General features: G+C 39.6%; 1 protein-coding gene across 1 annotated transcript in view; it reads left to right on the plus strand.

The window, feature by feature from the left end:
• The window catches only part of LOC134543246 (proto-oncogene tyrosine-protein kinase receptor Ret), an 83,978-nt gene that overhangs the window by 17,161 nt on the left and 53,633 nt on the right, over positions 1-13,184 (plus strand). The window contains exons 5-6 of the mRNA XM_063388151.1: positions 4,704-4,869; positions 6,220-6,323. Coding sequence (XP_063244221.1) covers positions 4,704-4,869; positions 6,220-6,323 — 270 coding nt within the window. The remainder of the gene's footprint in view (positions 1-4,703; positions 4,870-6,219; positions 6,324-13,184) is intronic.

The following is a 13,184-nucleotide window of genomic DNA, read 5'->3' on the forward strand; positions in this document are numbered from 1 at the left end:
CAGGGTCGGCGGCGCCCTCCCCGATAGGGGCAGAGGGTCAGAGTTCACTGGCCTCATTGTTGACGCACGAGTTACTCTCTGCTCTGCTAACAGCATAGGGGAAAGAAAACTACCAGCTAAGAATTTCATCTTTTTTGGAAAGAAAATAAAGAATCAGACGCAGGTCCCATGTAGCTTGCGCTCTGGCCAGACAATCTTCAGCCGTCTTCTTCCCCTTCATTTTCCAGTTCCCTCCCAAAACATCATACAATTTTAAAAACGTTCGCAGGCTTTCACCGGCCATTGTCTGAAGTAGCTCGGCTTCTGGGTTATAGCTGCCGCGTCCTTGGCGAATAATTCAACCGACGTTTCGGTCGACATTGCAGTCGCCATCATCAGGGAGCAGTTACCTACTGAGGTTCTTACAAGTTATCCTGCCTTTATGTACTCTCGCCTGAGGGGAAGGTGCTTCCTGATTGGCCCTGAAAGGCTCTGATTGGCCCACAGCTACAGCCAATATTATTCGCCAAGGACGGACGCGGCTACAACCCAGAAACCAAGCTACAGCATAAAACTTTACAAATTCAATCTTATTTGCTATCATTTTTAAAACAGCACATGATGCAACTAAATACTAAGGTTCTTCAAAGACCAAATCATGTTTGTCTTTTTTTTATTTTTTTTAAATTTTGATAAATGATTGTTTCTGTTTTATAAGGCTGTGATAAATACCGTAGTAAATCATGAGTAAACTGTATATTGTTAAACCAGTTTCTAACGTTTTTTTTTGTTTTAAGGCCTGCACAAAGCTGACGCATTCGCAAAGATTCGCAGTTATCTAGAACCCGAAGTAAGTTGTTGTAAGAAAATATCCTTCAGCTGAATACACACGCCCTCTTTTTTACTTCCGGTTGACCGTTAAACTTCCTGTCTCAACTTTCATAAGCGTTTCTTATTTCTCCGGTATTTATTTTACGTCTGCGGAAGAAAAACACGTTGGTCCTCTTTTCCTCGTCCGCTGGGGAAAGGGGGAGGGAGGGGGGAGAATTCCAGGGAAAATGTCGAGGAGAGACTCGCTTTCCTGATCGAAAAATGAAATGTATCCTCAGTAAACATTGCGAGAACCCGCGTATGCGAAGATCGCCTCGAAGCATTTTGTTTTATTTTCTCAGTTTATCTCGTGAAACAAATCATTTTTTTAATTTCCCCCCGGATATGCGAGATCAATAACTTAAGATCTTAATCCTGCTATTACTCTTCTTTACGTTTGCTCTGGTGACTTAAACACACAATCCTTTAGTTTACTAAGGCAGAATTCTTAAGTCGTTTTTTACGTGACGTGTCTCTAAATCTGAAGAACTAATTTTGAGCGAAAGTAAAATTTTGGTTTCACACTCAATTTTCAGTTGAAATAATTACCAGTATTTGACGCAAAATAACACACAAAATAAACTCCCGCAATACCTACTTATTACTTGATAAATTGTATAGTACGTAATTAATCCCGAAAAAATGCCGCAGAATGTATTTAAGGTAAATAAACATCAAAAAAATTAATTCGTTGAACTCTGTGGACTTGCATGAACTCAGCATTACTTTGCTGCAAAGTTGTTTTTTTTTTTTTTGTGACACACTTCCTAAAACGTTGGTATATTCTCCCAACTTCGATGCGATTTAGCCTCGAAAGCCAAGGTAGTATTTTTACAGTTCCTAAGGCTGCCTATTTCTCTCAAAAGACAAATTGTGTTACGTTTAATTTCGACAGGCTTCACGTAAAAGCACCTCGCTTATTTCCGGATTCTGGGAAACGTCTGCTAGTTAACCAGCAGAGAGAAGAAGCAAGAGCAGACTAATTGTTCGCAATTACAGATGTGCCGGCAGCGAAGGGCTGAAACACATTTTGCGTAACTGCGAACTGTCTCCGGGGGTTGCCCTTGGGAATCCCGGAGTTATTAATTCCCGGACCGGTGGCTCCGGGCAGGCAAATGACGCACGGTCTCTTTTTATTTTCCTGACAAAAAAAAGTATCCTGCGAGAACATAGGTCCATGGTTTAATGAGCAGTTTTTTTTTTTAAATTCCTGTTTATTCCTTCCAAATGTCACTTGTCTCCTATCACGTGTCTCAGTCAGGATTACAATATTCATCTCCTAAGGTGCCCACCTAGTCAGACGTGATGTGTGTTGGTGAGGAGGGACGATAAGTGCGACGCTCGCTGGTATTTTTTTAGCGCGGTATCACCTCTAAGAGCAAACTTCTGAACAGGCGCGAGGTCTTCTCGTCGTGCATGGGGAAACTATGAAATTTGAGCGGTAACATTAACATATATGACATAGAAATTAAGATAAAGTTCTAATACAAAGACCTTGGGTGTTTTCAAAAATCTTTATCGGGCATTTCATGTCCAAAACGTATTCTGAAAACACGCTGTTTTAGCCCTTTTCACTATTCTAAAAATACATTTTAAAAATGAAATACTGAAATATAACCACCCATCCGCCCTAAGCGAATTTTTAAATGTTTTTTAAAACAGACACCGGTTTTAAAATCCCGTGGATTCTTCTGTGGCTATGCACACCGTATGTGTGCCCAGGTAGGCGGGCCTGTTTAAGTCACCATTCTGATCCTGGTTTCATTACTGTCGGTATCAAACCCGTGGTTTTATTCATCTATTAATACAGTTACTCGGTTGAAACGGAAATACTTCATCAAATGTATGTAATCGTATGTATTGTGTATTAGTAGCTGTAGTAATTCATCGCAGTGGACTTAAATATCAGAAATGATCTTCCGTTGCTGAGCTTATTTTGTCATGAGGCTTGAAACAATTCCTTGGCTTCTCACCTTCGGAGGATTTCAATTTCTGAGTTTTAAAAAAAACTAGGCCACCTTTTTAAGTTAATATGGAACATATATTATCCACACGTAATGTTTCATTCAGATCCCTTGCGTCGTTTAATCGTGATAGAGTAGCATAAAATTATTTCCTCATTATACTATAGAAAGGATTGTGAGGATATATTATACAAACGAACAAGTCAGTGTTAATATGCGTGACCTAAGCACATTCTAGCCATCAACGTAATCCAATCGCTGTCCTTTTTAATTCAATGGTAAGTGAAGCCTCAAATATTGCCGTTTTATCTCGCCATATCGATCAAACACTACAGTATGTAGCTTAAGACAGTTATTTTTTTAATGTCTGTCTCACACAGCATGTTGGTTAATTCATTTTATCATCATTTATATTATTCATTTTATAATTCGTCCCTAATTTTCTGAACAGATACTTACGAAATACTATCTAACAGCTTTAAAAGGTAACGCAAGTGTTTATAGATACGATTACGTGTGTGACATTTACAGCTAGAAAATGATTTTTGACGTGACAACGTCTAATAAATCGATGAACGCCGGCTGCACGCACGAAAAAGTGTCCCGTTACGCACATTGTTCCGTTACACTGTGTCCCGTTACGCTCATTGTTCCGTTACGATGTGTTCCTTTACGCTGTCGGCGAGTGCAGTAATAATAGGTTATGTTACAATTGACTAAAAAATTATGGTGATTCATATAATTGATGATAGATATTTGATTACAGTATATTTATATGAAAACTTGTTCATAATTATATTTAAACTTTATAGCTAAACGCCAGTTTTTAAAATTAATTACAAGTCATCTACACGTGAACTCTTTCGTCGACTGTTTATAAAGTGAAGTGAAAAGTTAATGTGGTTTTCATTGCTTATTACAACAACAATTTCGTCAATAAAGGTTAATTATTCTTGCATTTTAAAAATCTGATTACTGTTATAATTTCAAGTATTTATTATTTTATTATTAAAATAAAAATTATTCAATTTTATTCATAAAATAATGCAATCATTTCATCAATGTTTTGTTATGATGTTGTCACGTTAAACTATCAACCAATTTTTTTTTAATATCTGGTGGGAAAATATAATACCTACCTTGCAACATATACAATAGATCCAAGGAAAACAATTATAGTAAAATCCCTTAACTGACAGTAATGACAAGAAAATAGACTGACGAACTCGGCGTGTGAGGCAGAGACTAACGGACTGTACGTGGCAACGTTATGCTCGCTGGAGGGCCATGGAGAGAGGGGTGGTGAAGGGGTGAGAAGAGGGTAACTTGAGTCCCGCAGGGAGGGGCGTGGGTGGTTGGAGACAGCGCATCAACAACGGGCGTTCCTAATTACTGCGGAAGCGACGCATTAACCCTTTAGGGTCAGGTAGCGCCCTCCGTAACTCCCTCTTTCCTTCTTCCAGTCGGTGGACAGCCCTTCTGAAATTTAATGAAAAACTTACCCCCGCTGGATGGAGTCGGAGACAGCCCTTTTCGCTCCGCCGTCGTTGAGGCTACACAGAAGACACAACGAAACAATTTGTCGACGGGAAACAGAAACACCGCCGACATTCGCTTGCCGCCGGAGTACACGAGATACCAACTAACAAATCCCCAACTATCAACTATTTATGTCGAAGTTATGTACATTAGGGCTCTGCCTCTGTAAGTTATTTCTTTTGAGGTAGCATCCACAAATTTGAATTACAAACATAATGTTTTAGTACCGAAACTTCCCTGAGCATTAACACGCAACTAATTAAACGCAACTTCACCAGCGTGAGGTTGTGGGTCCAACGACCCAGCAGCATGGGTTCCGCGCACTGAGCTGTGTTGCACCGGGCCCCACAGGGAGAGGAGCTCAGCGCCAACGTGGTGCTGGTGGACGCCGACACGGTCCGCGCCAACACCTTCCAGGCGCTGCTGGAGGGAGACCAGGCCGGTCTGCTGGAGCTGCTGCCGCCCACAGAGTTCGAGGACGACAGTGGCATCGTGCCGCGCACAGCCCTGCACATCAGTGAGTAGGCTGCCCGCCGCACATCCCTGCATCGCGGTCTGCATATGTGCCAGGCGTTCAGAGTATAGGCTGCCCGCTATTCCTCCCTGCACTGCGGTATGCATACACGCCAGGCGTTCAGAGCGTAGGTTACCCGCCATTCCTCCCTGCACTGCGGTCTGCATACACGCCAGGCGTTCAGAGGGTAGGCTGCATGCCATTCCTCCCTACACCGCGGTATGCATATGTGCCAGGCGTTCAGAGCGTAGGCTGCCCGCCATTCCTCCCTGCACTGCGTTCTGCATATGTGCCAGGAGAGCCACCTCGCATGTAGCCTCCATGCATGCTGGGCTGCACGACGCGCTCAGTCATAAAAGGCGACCATACAAAACCGTGAGTCCTTTCGATCAGCACTGGAAGTAAAATTTATATGGTTTTTTTATGCGGGTTCTTTTAAACATTATAAGTCTTTAATCACAATTAAGTCATAATATAAGTGTGGATATTTTAATATTTCAATACGCAGATCTACCACTGGCCACCTAGTAATATACAAAAACTTTTTATTATAAATTTTGCTTGGATTAAACTGTCTGTACTGCTTTCCCGAATTTTATATTTCTTGTGCTAGATGTTTTCTCGTTGTATGATAAATTAATCGTACAATTATATTACAAATTTTTCCAAGCGTATTTTTACTCCCCTTTTTTAATCATCTCTTTATATTGCCTTTTACAGCATTTATCATGCAAATGGAATTTGAAAAAAAAAATCCGTCTTTGCATATTATTCCTGTTCGAAAGTTATTTTTCATTTAATCTCTTTCTGAAAGTCAATAAATTACATTCCGCTTTGTGATTATTCTTATCTGTCTTCCATATCAAAAAGAGAGTTTATTTTTTCAATCTACTTTGAATATTCTTTCCCCAACTGTTGTGTGTTCTTCCATATGGTTATTTACAGAAAATGGAAATTGGCTCAGCCCAGGAAGGAATGTTAGATTGAAATAGTGATTTACTGGGTTAGCAATGAACAATATTCTAAATAACTTTATTGTGAAATACCACGATTGTACTAAAAATTCTACGTTAATTTTTTGCAACATAGTGTTTTGTGACAAACGAATAAACTTTTTATAATTCTAATTTTCCTTAAAATAGTAACCAAGATGCTTCGCTTTGTGGTTTTAATTTGCGAATTTATAATAGGTTATTAAGTATTCTATCAAGGGATTTATATATATATATATATATATATCTTGAAGTAGCGAGCCCTCATTTACAGCGTTGCACTCGGTCCGGAGTTCTTCAAGGCCTGAAGATTGCTTCCTCAGGGGCGGCGGGGGTTGATGGAGCGTGCTGGTGGTTTCAGAGCTGCGGGCCGCGGCAAACGCCAGCCTGCCTTCTTCGCCCTACTCCGTGAAGGTCAAGGTCACAGACACCTCCATGGTGCCACGCCACAACGTCGCCAATCACGTGAGTCGTCCAGCGTTGTGCATGGTGTCTCATTTCTCACTGGCGAAACTATGGGATTCAATAATTGTAAAGTAGCTTGGCTTCTGGGTTGTAGCCGTGTCATTGGCGAATAATTCACCGACGTTTCGGTCGACATTTCAGTCGCCATCATCAGGGAGCAGTAGGTAACTAACTGCTCCCTGATGATGGTGACTGCAATGTCGACCGAAACGTCGGTGAATTATTCGCCAAGGACACGGCTACAACCCAAAAGCCAAGCTACTTCAGACAATGGCCGTGAAAGCCTGCGAACATTATCAATAATTGTAAAGTTCAAAACTAACAATAAATGCCTTGTAAAAATGTGTCGAAAATCCTACGTTCACCTTTTATGTTTTTTTTACAACTTTTCTTTACCTCGCAGTTCAAAAACGCTAACGACTGCACATGTAGGAACTGGGGCTAAATCGATAATTAATTTCTCTCTCCACCATTAAATTATTTTCATATTAGGTTACAGACAATGTTACCTATGTACGTTGGATGAAGACTTTTTTTGTGATTACTTGACTGGTTGTGTGTAATTTTTTTTTAATAACTCCAATACACATTCGAAATGTTTTCAATATCCCATTTGAAATTTTTAAATATTCAAATTGATAGAAGCCTATAATTTTTTTTTAAACTGATACTGTAGATTCAAAAATATATTTTAGAAAACATATATATTGCTTTTGAACACAGTACAATTGAATCCCCGAATAACTGTGTTATACTGCGTGTATTAAAAAACAAATGACAATGACTTTATCATTTTCACTGAAAGGAATAAAACAATCGACGTGCTCTGTCATTCAAACGGACTTACACGCTGAAGTTGAAAAAGTACGTATTAAAAGAAATCATGTTCATGAAGATAAGACATAAATGTGTTCACTCATTTTTTTAAACATACAATATTTCAATTGGTAGTTACTGAAGGTGTTTTGTTTTTGTTACAATTTTACGTTAGAACTGACCATCACGAGATGTGTATCAACACAAGCCCTAGCTTTTCTAATTCGAAAAAACAAAACAATGACAAGTGTTTCGAAAATATAGCTTACTAAACTCTTCAGAAATGTTACTTAAATCGAATCAACTAGTAATCCCTGGCTTACAAACGGCGCACAAAGCTTCATCGTGAATGACAATAAATATTCATTTATATTTAATATAGTACTAAAAAAATAATGTAGGAAGTTGCTTTGCTTCTGGGTTGTAGCCGCGTCGAAGGTGAAGTAACTGGCAGTTGTACCTGCTTCTTGATGATGGCGACGGAAACGACGACCGAAACGTCTGTGATATCTTCGCCATCGACGCGGCTTGCTACTTCTGAAAGTGGCCGTGAAATCCTGCGATCTTTATTTCAAATAACGTACATAAAAAATAATGCATTATATATAGTAATAATAATAATACAGAAAGAGTTTGACTGTCTGTCGTATAGCGTGGAGAGGTAAAAGCCTGGAGCCTTGAAATTTGGTACTTAGGTCATCCAAACGGGGTCTATATGCACCTCAAAGCGATTATTTTCCAAATTCTCTCCATTTGAGGTAGGTTTCGAAGAAACACTACCTATTTTAGCCGTTACGATGGTGCGACTTCCGGAAAATTTTTATATAATTTTTCGTTTCATGGTCCATAGAACCCAAAACCATCGAAAGTAAAACAATAATAGTTATACTGTCAAATCCGTTACAATATGTTGCAAAAATTCGAAGCACTCACTGAAACTTCTGGCTCAAATAATTTTCGATGAAATGAATTATTACCATAAAAACCGGGGTTGAAATTTAAAAAAAAAAAATTCAGAACTTCTTTAGTATCAAAATCCATCGACATAATTTTTAAAAAAATTAATATTATCTTAAACTTTCGTCTAAATCAAATTTATATACGACCACGTTTTTAGTGCAAGGGATGAAAATAGTGTTTGAAGGTTAAAAAAATTGAATTACCTAAGATGGCATAAAATGAAATTCGTTCTATCCTATTCAATGCAGGATCATTGAGTTAAAAACATTCATAATATTTCCAATGCATGGAAAATCAGAAAATGTTTATTAATCATTTTTTTAATATTGGAGAGCAAATTTTATGTAGGCTACATTAAGGTCTTAAAATGTTCCCGAAGTTTATAGAAGCTTCCAAAATATTCCCAGAAGAAATAGATACTAAGATATCTACCTATGCCTGTAGATTTTGCCGAAAGGGATTTTTTTATTTAATATTTTAGCTTTTTTTATTTACATAATGGCTTATGTAGACCTCGATGGCATGATAAAATGAGGTACGTTTCATATCATCACCTTTACCAGCCTGGGAAATCCGGGCTTACAGAAGCAGCCGCGCGGAGCGGCACGAATAAACACCACCTTTCTCGATGTTTCGGACGTCGGGTCGGTCCGGGATTACGCGACTCGTCACGGCCGTTCTTGTCGGTTCGAGAAGGGCGCCACAGGTACTTAAAGCAGCGACGCCGGCCTTCGCGAGTAGTTCCGAGAGTTCGGATAGTTCCGCGAGTGAAGGGAAGTGCGACATCGGCGAAGAGGGTGAGAGACCCCCTCGAGAGTGGCGCGACGCGATAGTGCGATTGGATCGTGAGAGTGCAACCGAGTGGCGCGAGACTGTGTGTGTGTACAGGCGCGAGGTAAGAGGCGAACCACTGTCGAGCCTAGCTCCAGTGAGGAGTGCGAACTGCGGAACTTGACAGGACACTGATTGACATGCGAATAAACATTTTTTGAGTGCCGGTGATTTGCGATAGGTAGAGACCGGAAAAATTCGCAGGGTCAATGACCTCCAGGATGGACTCCAATATCCTATCCACACTCGGGCAAATACCACCTGTTCATTGTCTGCTGACTTGTGAGTCGTCTCGACTGGGTGGCCTGTGATTCGACACTTCTACGAGTGAGGGTCTCTAATTGGCCCCTCAGTCCTCCAGATTGACAGTGGACTAATGGCAGAAGCAGCACTAAGGTATAATTATTTGAAGTTTAGCATAACACGAAATGAAATCCGCGAAATTTTTCAGGTCTCTAGTGATGGGAGATTTTTAAGTGGAAATGTAAATATTGGCGATCAATAAAACTGTGATGAAAGTTAATCGGGCTGTCTCTCGCGAACGCAGGCCTGGCAACTGCACCGCTCCAGGAGCGACTGGCGGGTGACGCGGCGGCCGCCCCAGGGTGCATTGCGCGCGCTGGGTTCGCGAGGTCGACCTTCGACCCGGCGCTGAGGGCTTTCCGCTGTCACCGCGCGGCGCCCCGCGGTGGGAGGTCGTAGCTCACTTCCCGGGACGGTCAGACGTCGTCACCCCGCCGGTGACCCTTCACCCCTGCGCCTCTTTCCCTCGAAACTAATAACGTAGAGTCCCGGGAATTTCGCGGATTCCTCTGGCCTCGGGATAGAATTCAAAGTTACAGGTGTGCTCGACCCATGTTTACTTTCCCATTGGTTTGATTTCTTAGCGAGAACATTTTTATCCTTGTTATTTGGCACTACCTGATTCGCTTACTTCTCTCCTAGCTGGACATCGTTGGCTCACGGTCGTACAGGGGCGTGTCCAAATAACTGCGGTCCAATCATGAGCATAGTGCGACAGTGTGGAGGTTTGCATTCTAGCTTGCGACTAAATGAATGAGCGAAAATTCCGTGGCTCTACTAATAAGTAAACAAAAAAAGAGGGGGGGGGGGGGTTGTCTGTAAAGTCGGCTTACGGACGATAATTTTACGTGATAACGTCATAAGAAAACATTGATGAAAAATTGCATACTTTTTTTAATTTTCAAATATTATTTACAGTTTTTGCAAATTCAATTTAAATAATTCGTTTAAATATAATCACGAACAATTAGTTATAGAAATAAACTGAAATCAAATCAATGTCAATAAATTGTTAATTTGAAATGACGAAATTGGACAAATAAATTTTTTTTTTATATTTTGCTGCTTTTAATTAAAAAGCCCGCCTTAACCTGTTTGATATTATACAAGATTTTCCCGCACGGTGATTGGCCGGTTCTTGCACGCTCGGCTCAGGCGGAACGTGACAATTTTTCGTGCGTGCAGCCGGCGTTCATCGATTTATAAGACGTTATCACGTCAAGAAAATTTCAAAGCAGTCATGAGGACTTCCACAGAAGTGAATAAATTTTCGCAATTTTTACGGGGAAAAAATATATATTATCACACAACAAATTTGTTTTATCATGTTAGTAAAATAACTCCTAAATTACTATGAAATACGCATTGCATAGTAATTGTAGGTATTAAAAAAGTAAATAATAAAATTTCTTAATTGTTGGGTTATATTGCTACAAAGACTTCGTTTATATATATATATATAAGAATATTAATATATTTTATACTCAGTAAAATACTGCACAGTATACTTAAGATTTAAAATAAAAATCGTACAAAAACACAATTTGAACACTGTATACACACATTCGATTCACATATGCACAGCTCTGATGTACAGGGACTGAAGACGCGCGCACCACTGAGTGTGTGTATGTATATACATATATATACATTCACGTCACGTGACCATGTCGATGACGAATTACATACATGAATTTACTCCCTATCCAAACCTTCCTATAGATGTTTTCACTTCAAAAAGACCCAGAATAATTAAAACAATTTTGCAAAGCACATCTTCAATCCTGGTAAGTAAAACGACCCAGTATTAGATGCTATGTCAGTTACATTCAATTCAAATAATAATGCTCACGGAATAAAATGTTGCTAGTGCCTTAAACCTCTGACGTATTAATATTTTTTTATCAATGTAAATATGATTCTCCACGTATCTAAAATATATAACTAGAACATGTTTTTTGAAATAACTAAGGAACATGGTTACAAAACCTTTCCTTCCTCTTATCGCCCGTCAATGCGAGTTTAGAAACCAGCTGTAAAAAGAAGAAAAAAAATTTAACCGGTCTACTTTTTAAATTTACTTATAACATTACAGTGCTAGATGTCGTGATATTTGGCTCGACCCCCTTCTACCCATAATCTCACGTTATATTTTTCAAAATTGCGTCTTTTTTAGTGTAAATAAGTTAATCTGTGCTTGATTACGTTGGAATTTTTTTTAATATTTTGTTTAATTATTTTTTAACGACTAGTTAAGACTAGTATTTAAGACTATTTTACGGTCTTTCTTGCTGGAAAAAAAAAATAACGTAATATTTGCCGAGAAACCCTCCCCCCCCCCCCCAACCACAAATTCTTCTCCACAAACGTGAGATTGGTTGAGATTCGGCTCGACCCCTTCCCCCCCCCCTCCCCCCAAACGCCTCACGTAATAAATGGACGCCCCCTTATCCATCCAACATGTAACTGGTTTTTTTTTTTATTAAGTTGTTGTGGTTTTCTTAATCTGACTTCAGTAGTTTTTGACGTGACAATGTCTAAAAAATCGATCAACACCGGCTGCACGCATGAAAAAAGAGTCCCGTAACGCACATTGTTCCGTTACGCTGTGTCCCGTTACGCTCATTGTACGCTTGCGCCGCATCTATCACTCTTCCACTCTATTGGAACAACCATCGATTTGACTTTTTCTTTCGAAGCACATTAAACTTGAAACACTCCCATTAGTTTCCTACTTTTCCTATCATCGTCCTATCCTTAACAGAATAACGCAGATTGGAATAAGTTAAATAGCAAACATGTTTAAAAGTTATAGTTAAAATAATCTCTTCGTTAAAGTGATTAACATATTTGAATTAATGAGTGCAAATAAAAGTAAATTAATCATTTAAATTGTAGGTTTTATTTCACTCCTTCTTTGTATCCATACGAAATAGTGATAATTCAATAAAAATGATTCAATTTTATTCATAAAAGTATGTAATAATTTCATCAATGTTTTGTTATGACGTTGTCACGTTAAACTATCGTCCGTGAACCGACTTTACAGACAACCAATTTTTTTTATTTATTTATAATATCATTTGAATCCCGTGAGGGAGGGTCCGGCCCCAAGGACCATGTGACCTCACTGGTCACGTGTCCTGGGCTGTCGGACTGTGTGGTTGAGAGGGGGGGGGAGGGTGGTTGGTGAGGACATCGGCCTTGCAGCTCGCTTCCTGGAACCTGGGGGACGACCTGCCGCCCGCTGATAGGCTCCCGCTTCCCCGAACACCAGCTCCGTGGGCGGGGCCTGGCGCTCAGAGCCCCTTCCTCCAACCTGGTGGCGATCCGTGGTGCAGTTCAGCGCCTTAACCGAAAGATCCCGGCCAAACAAACAAACAAAATTGCCAGATCTTGTGGAATTTTCTTCACTCCTATTCAACTTACGATCATAATTCATTGTCATGTCACAAGTTTTTTGACGTGATAACGTCTTATAAATCGATGAACGCCGGCTGCACTCTCACGAAAAAAAAAGTGTCACGTTCCGCCTGAGCCGAGCGTGCAAGAACCGGCCAACCACCGTGCGAGAAAATCTTCTATAATGTCAAACATGTTAAGGCGGGCTTTTTAAAAGCAGCAATTTAAAAAAAAAATTGGATCAATTTGTCAAATTTCGTCATTTCAAATTAACAATTTATTGACATTTATTTGATTCCAGTTTATTTCTATAACTAATTGTTCGTGATTATATCTAAACAAATTATTTAAATGAAATTTGCAAAAACTGTAAATAATATTTGAAAATTAAAAAGTATGAAATTTTTCATCAATTTTTTCTTATGACGTTATCACGTAAAATTATAGTCCGTAAACCGACTTTACAGACAACCCCCTTTTTTCTTTTATACGTACAGGATCTTTCGACAAGTATCATGTACCACAGGATCAAAGTCTACATGTTCGTGA

Source organism: Bacillus rossius (genome assembly GCF_032445375.1).
Source record: "Bacillus rossius redtenbacheri isolate Brsri chromosome 9 unlocalized genomic scaffold, Brsri_v3 Brsri_v3_scf9_2, whole genome shotgun sequence".
In the NCBI taxonomy this organism is placed as follows: Eukaryota; Metazoa; Arthropoda; class Insecta; order Phasmatodea; family Bacillidae; genus Bacillus; species Bacillus rossius.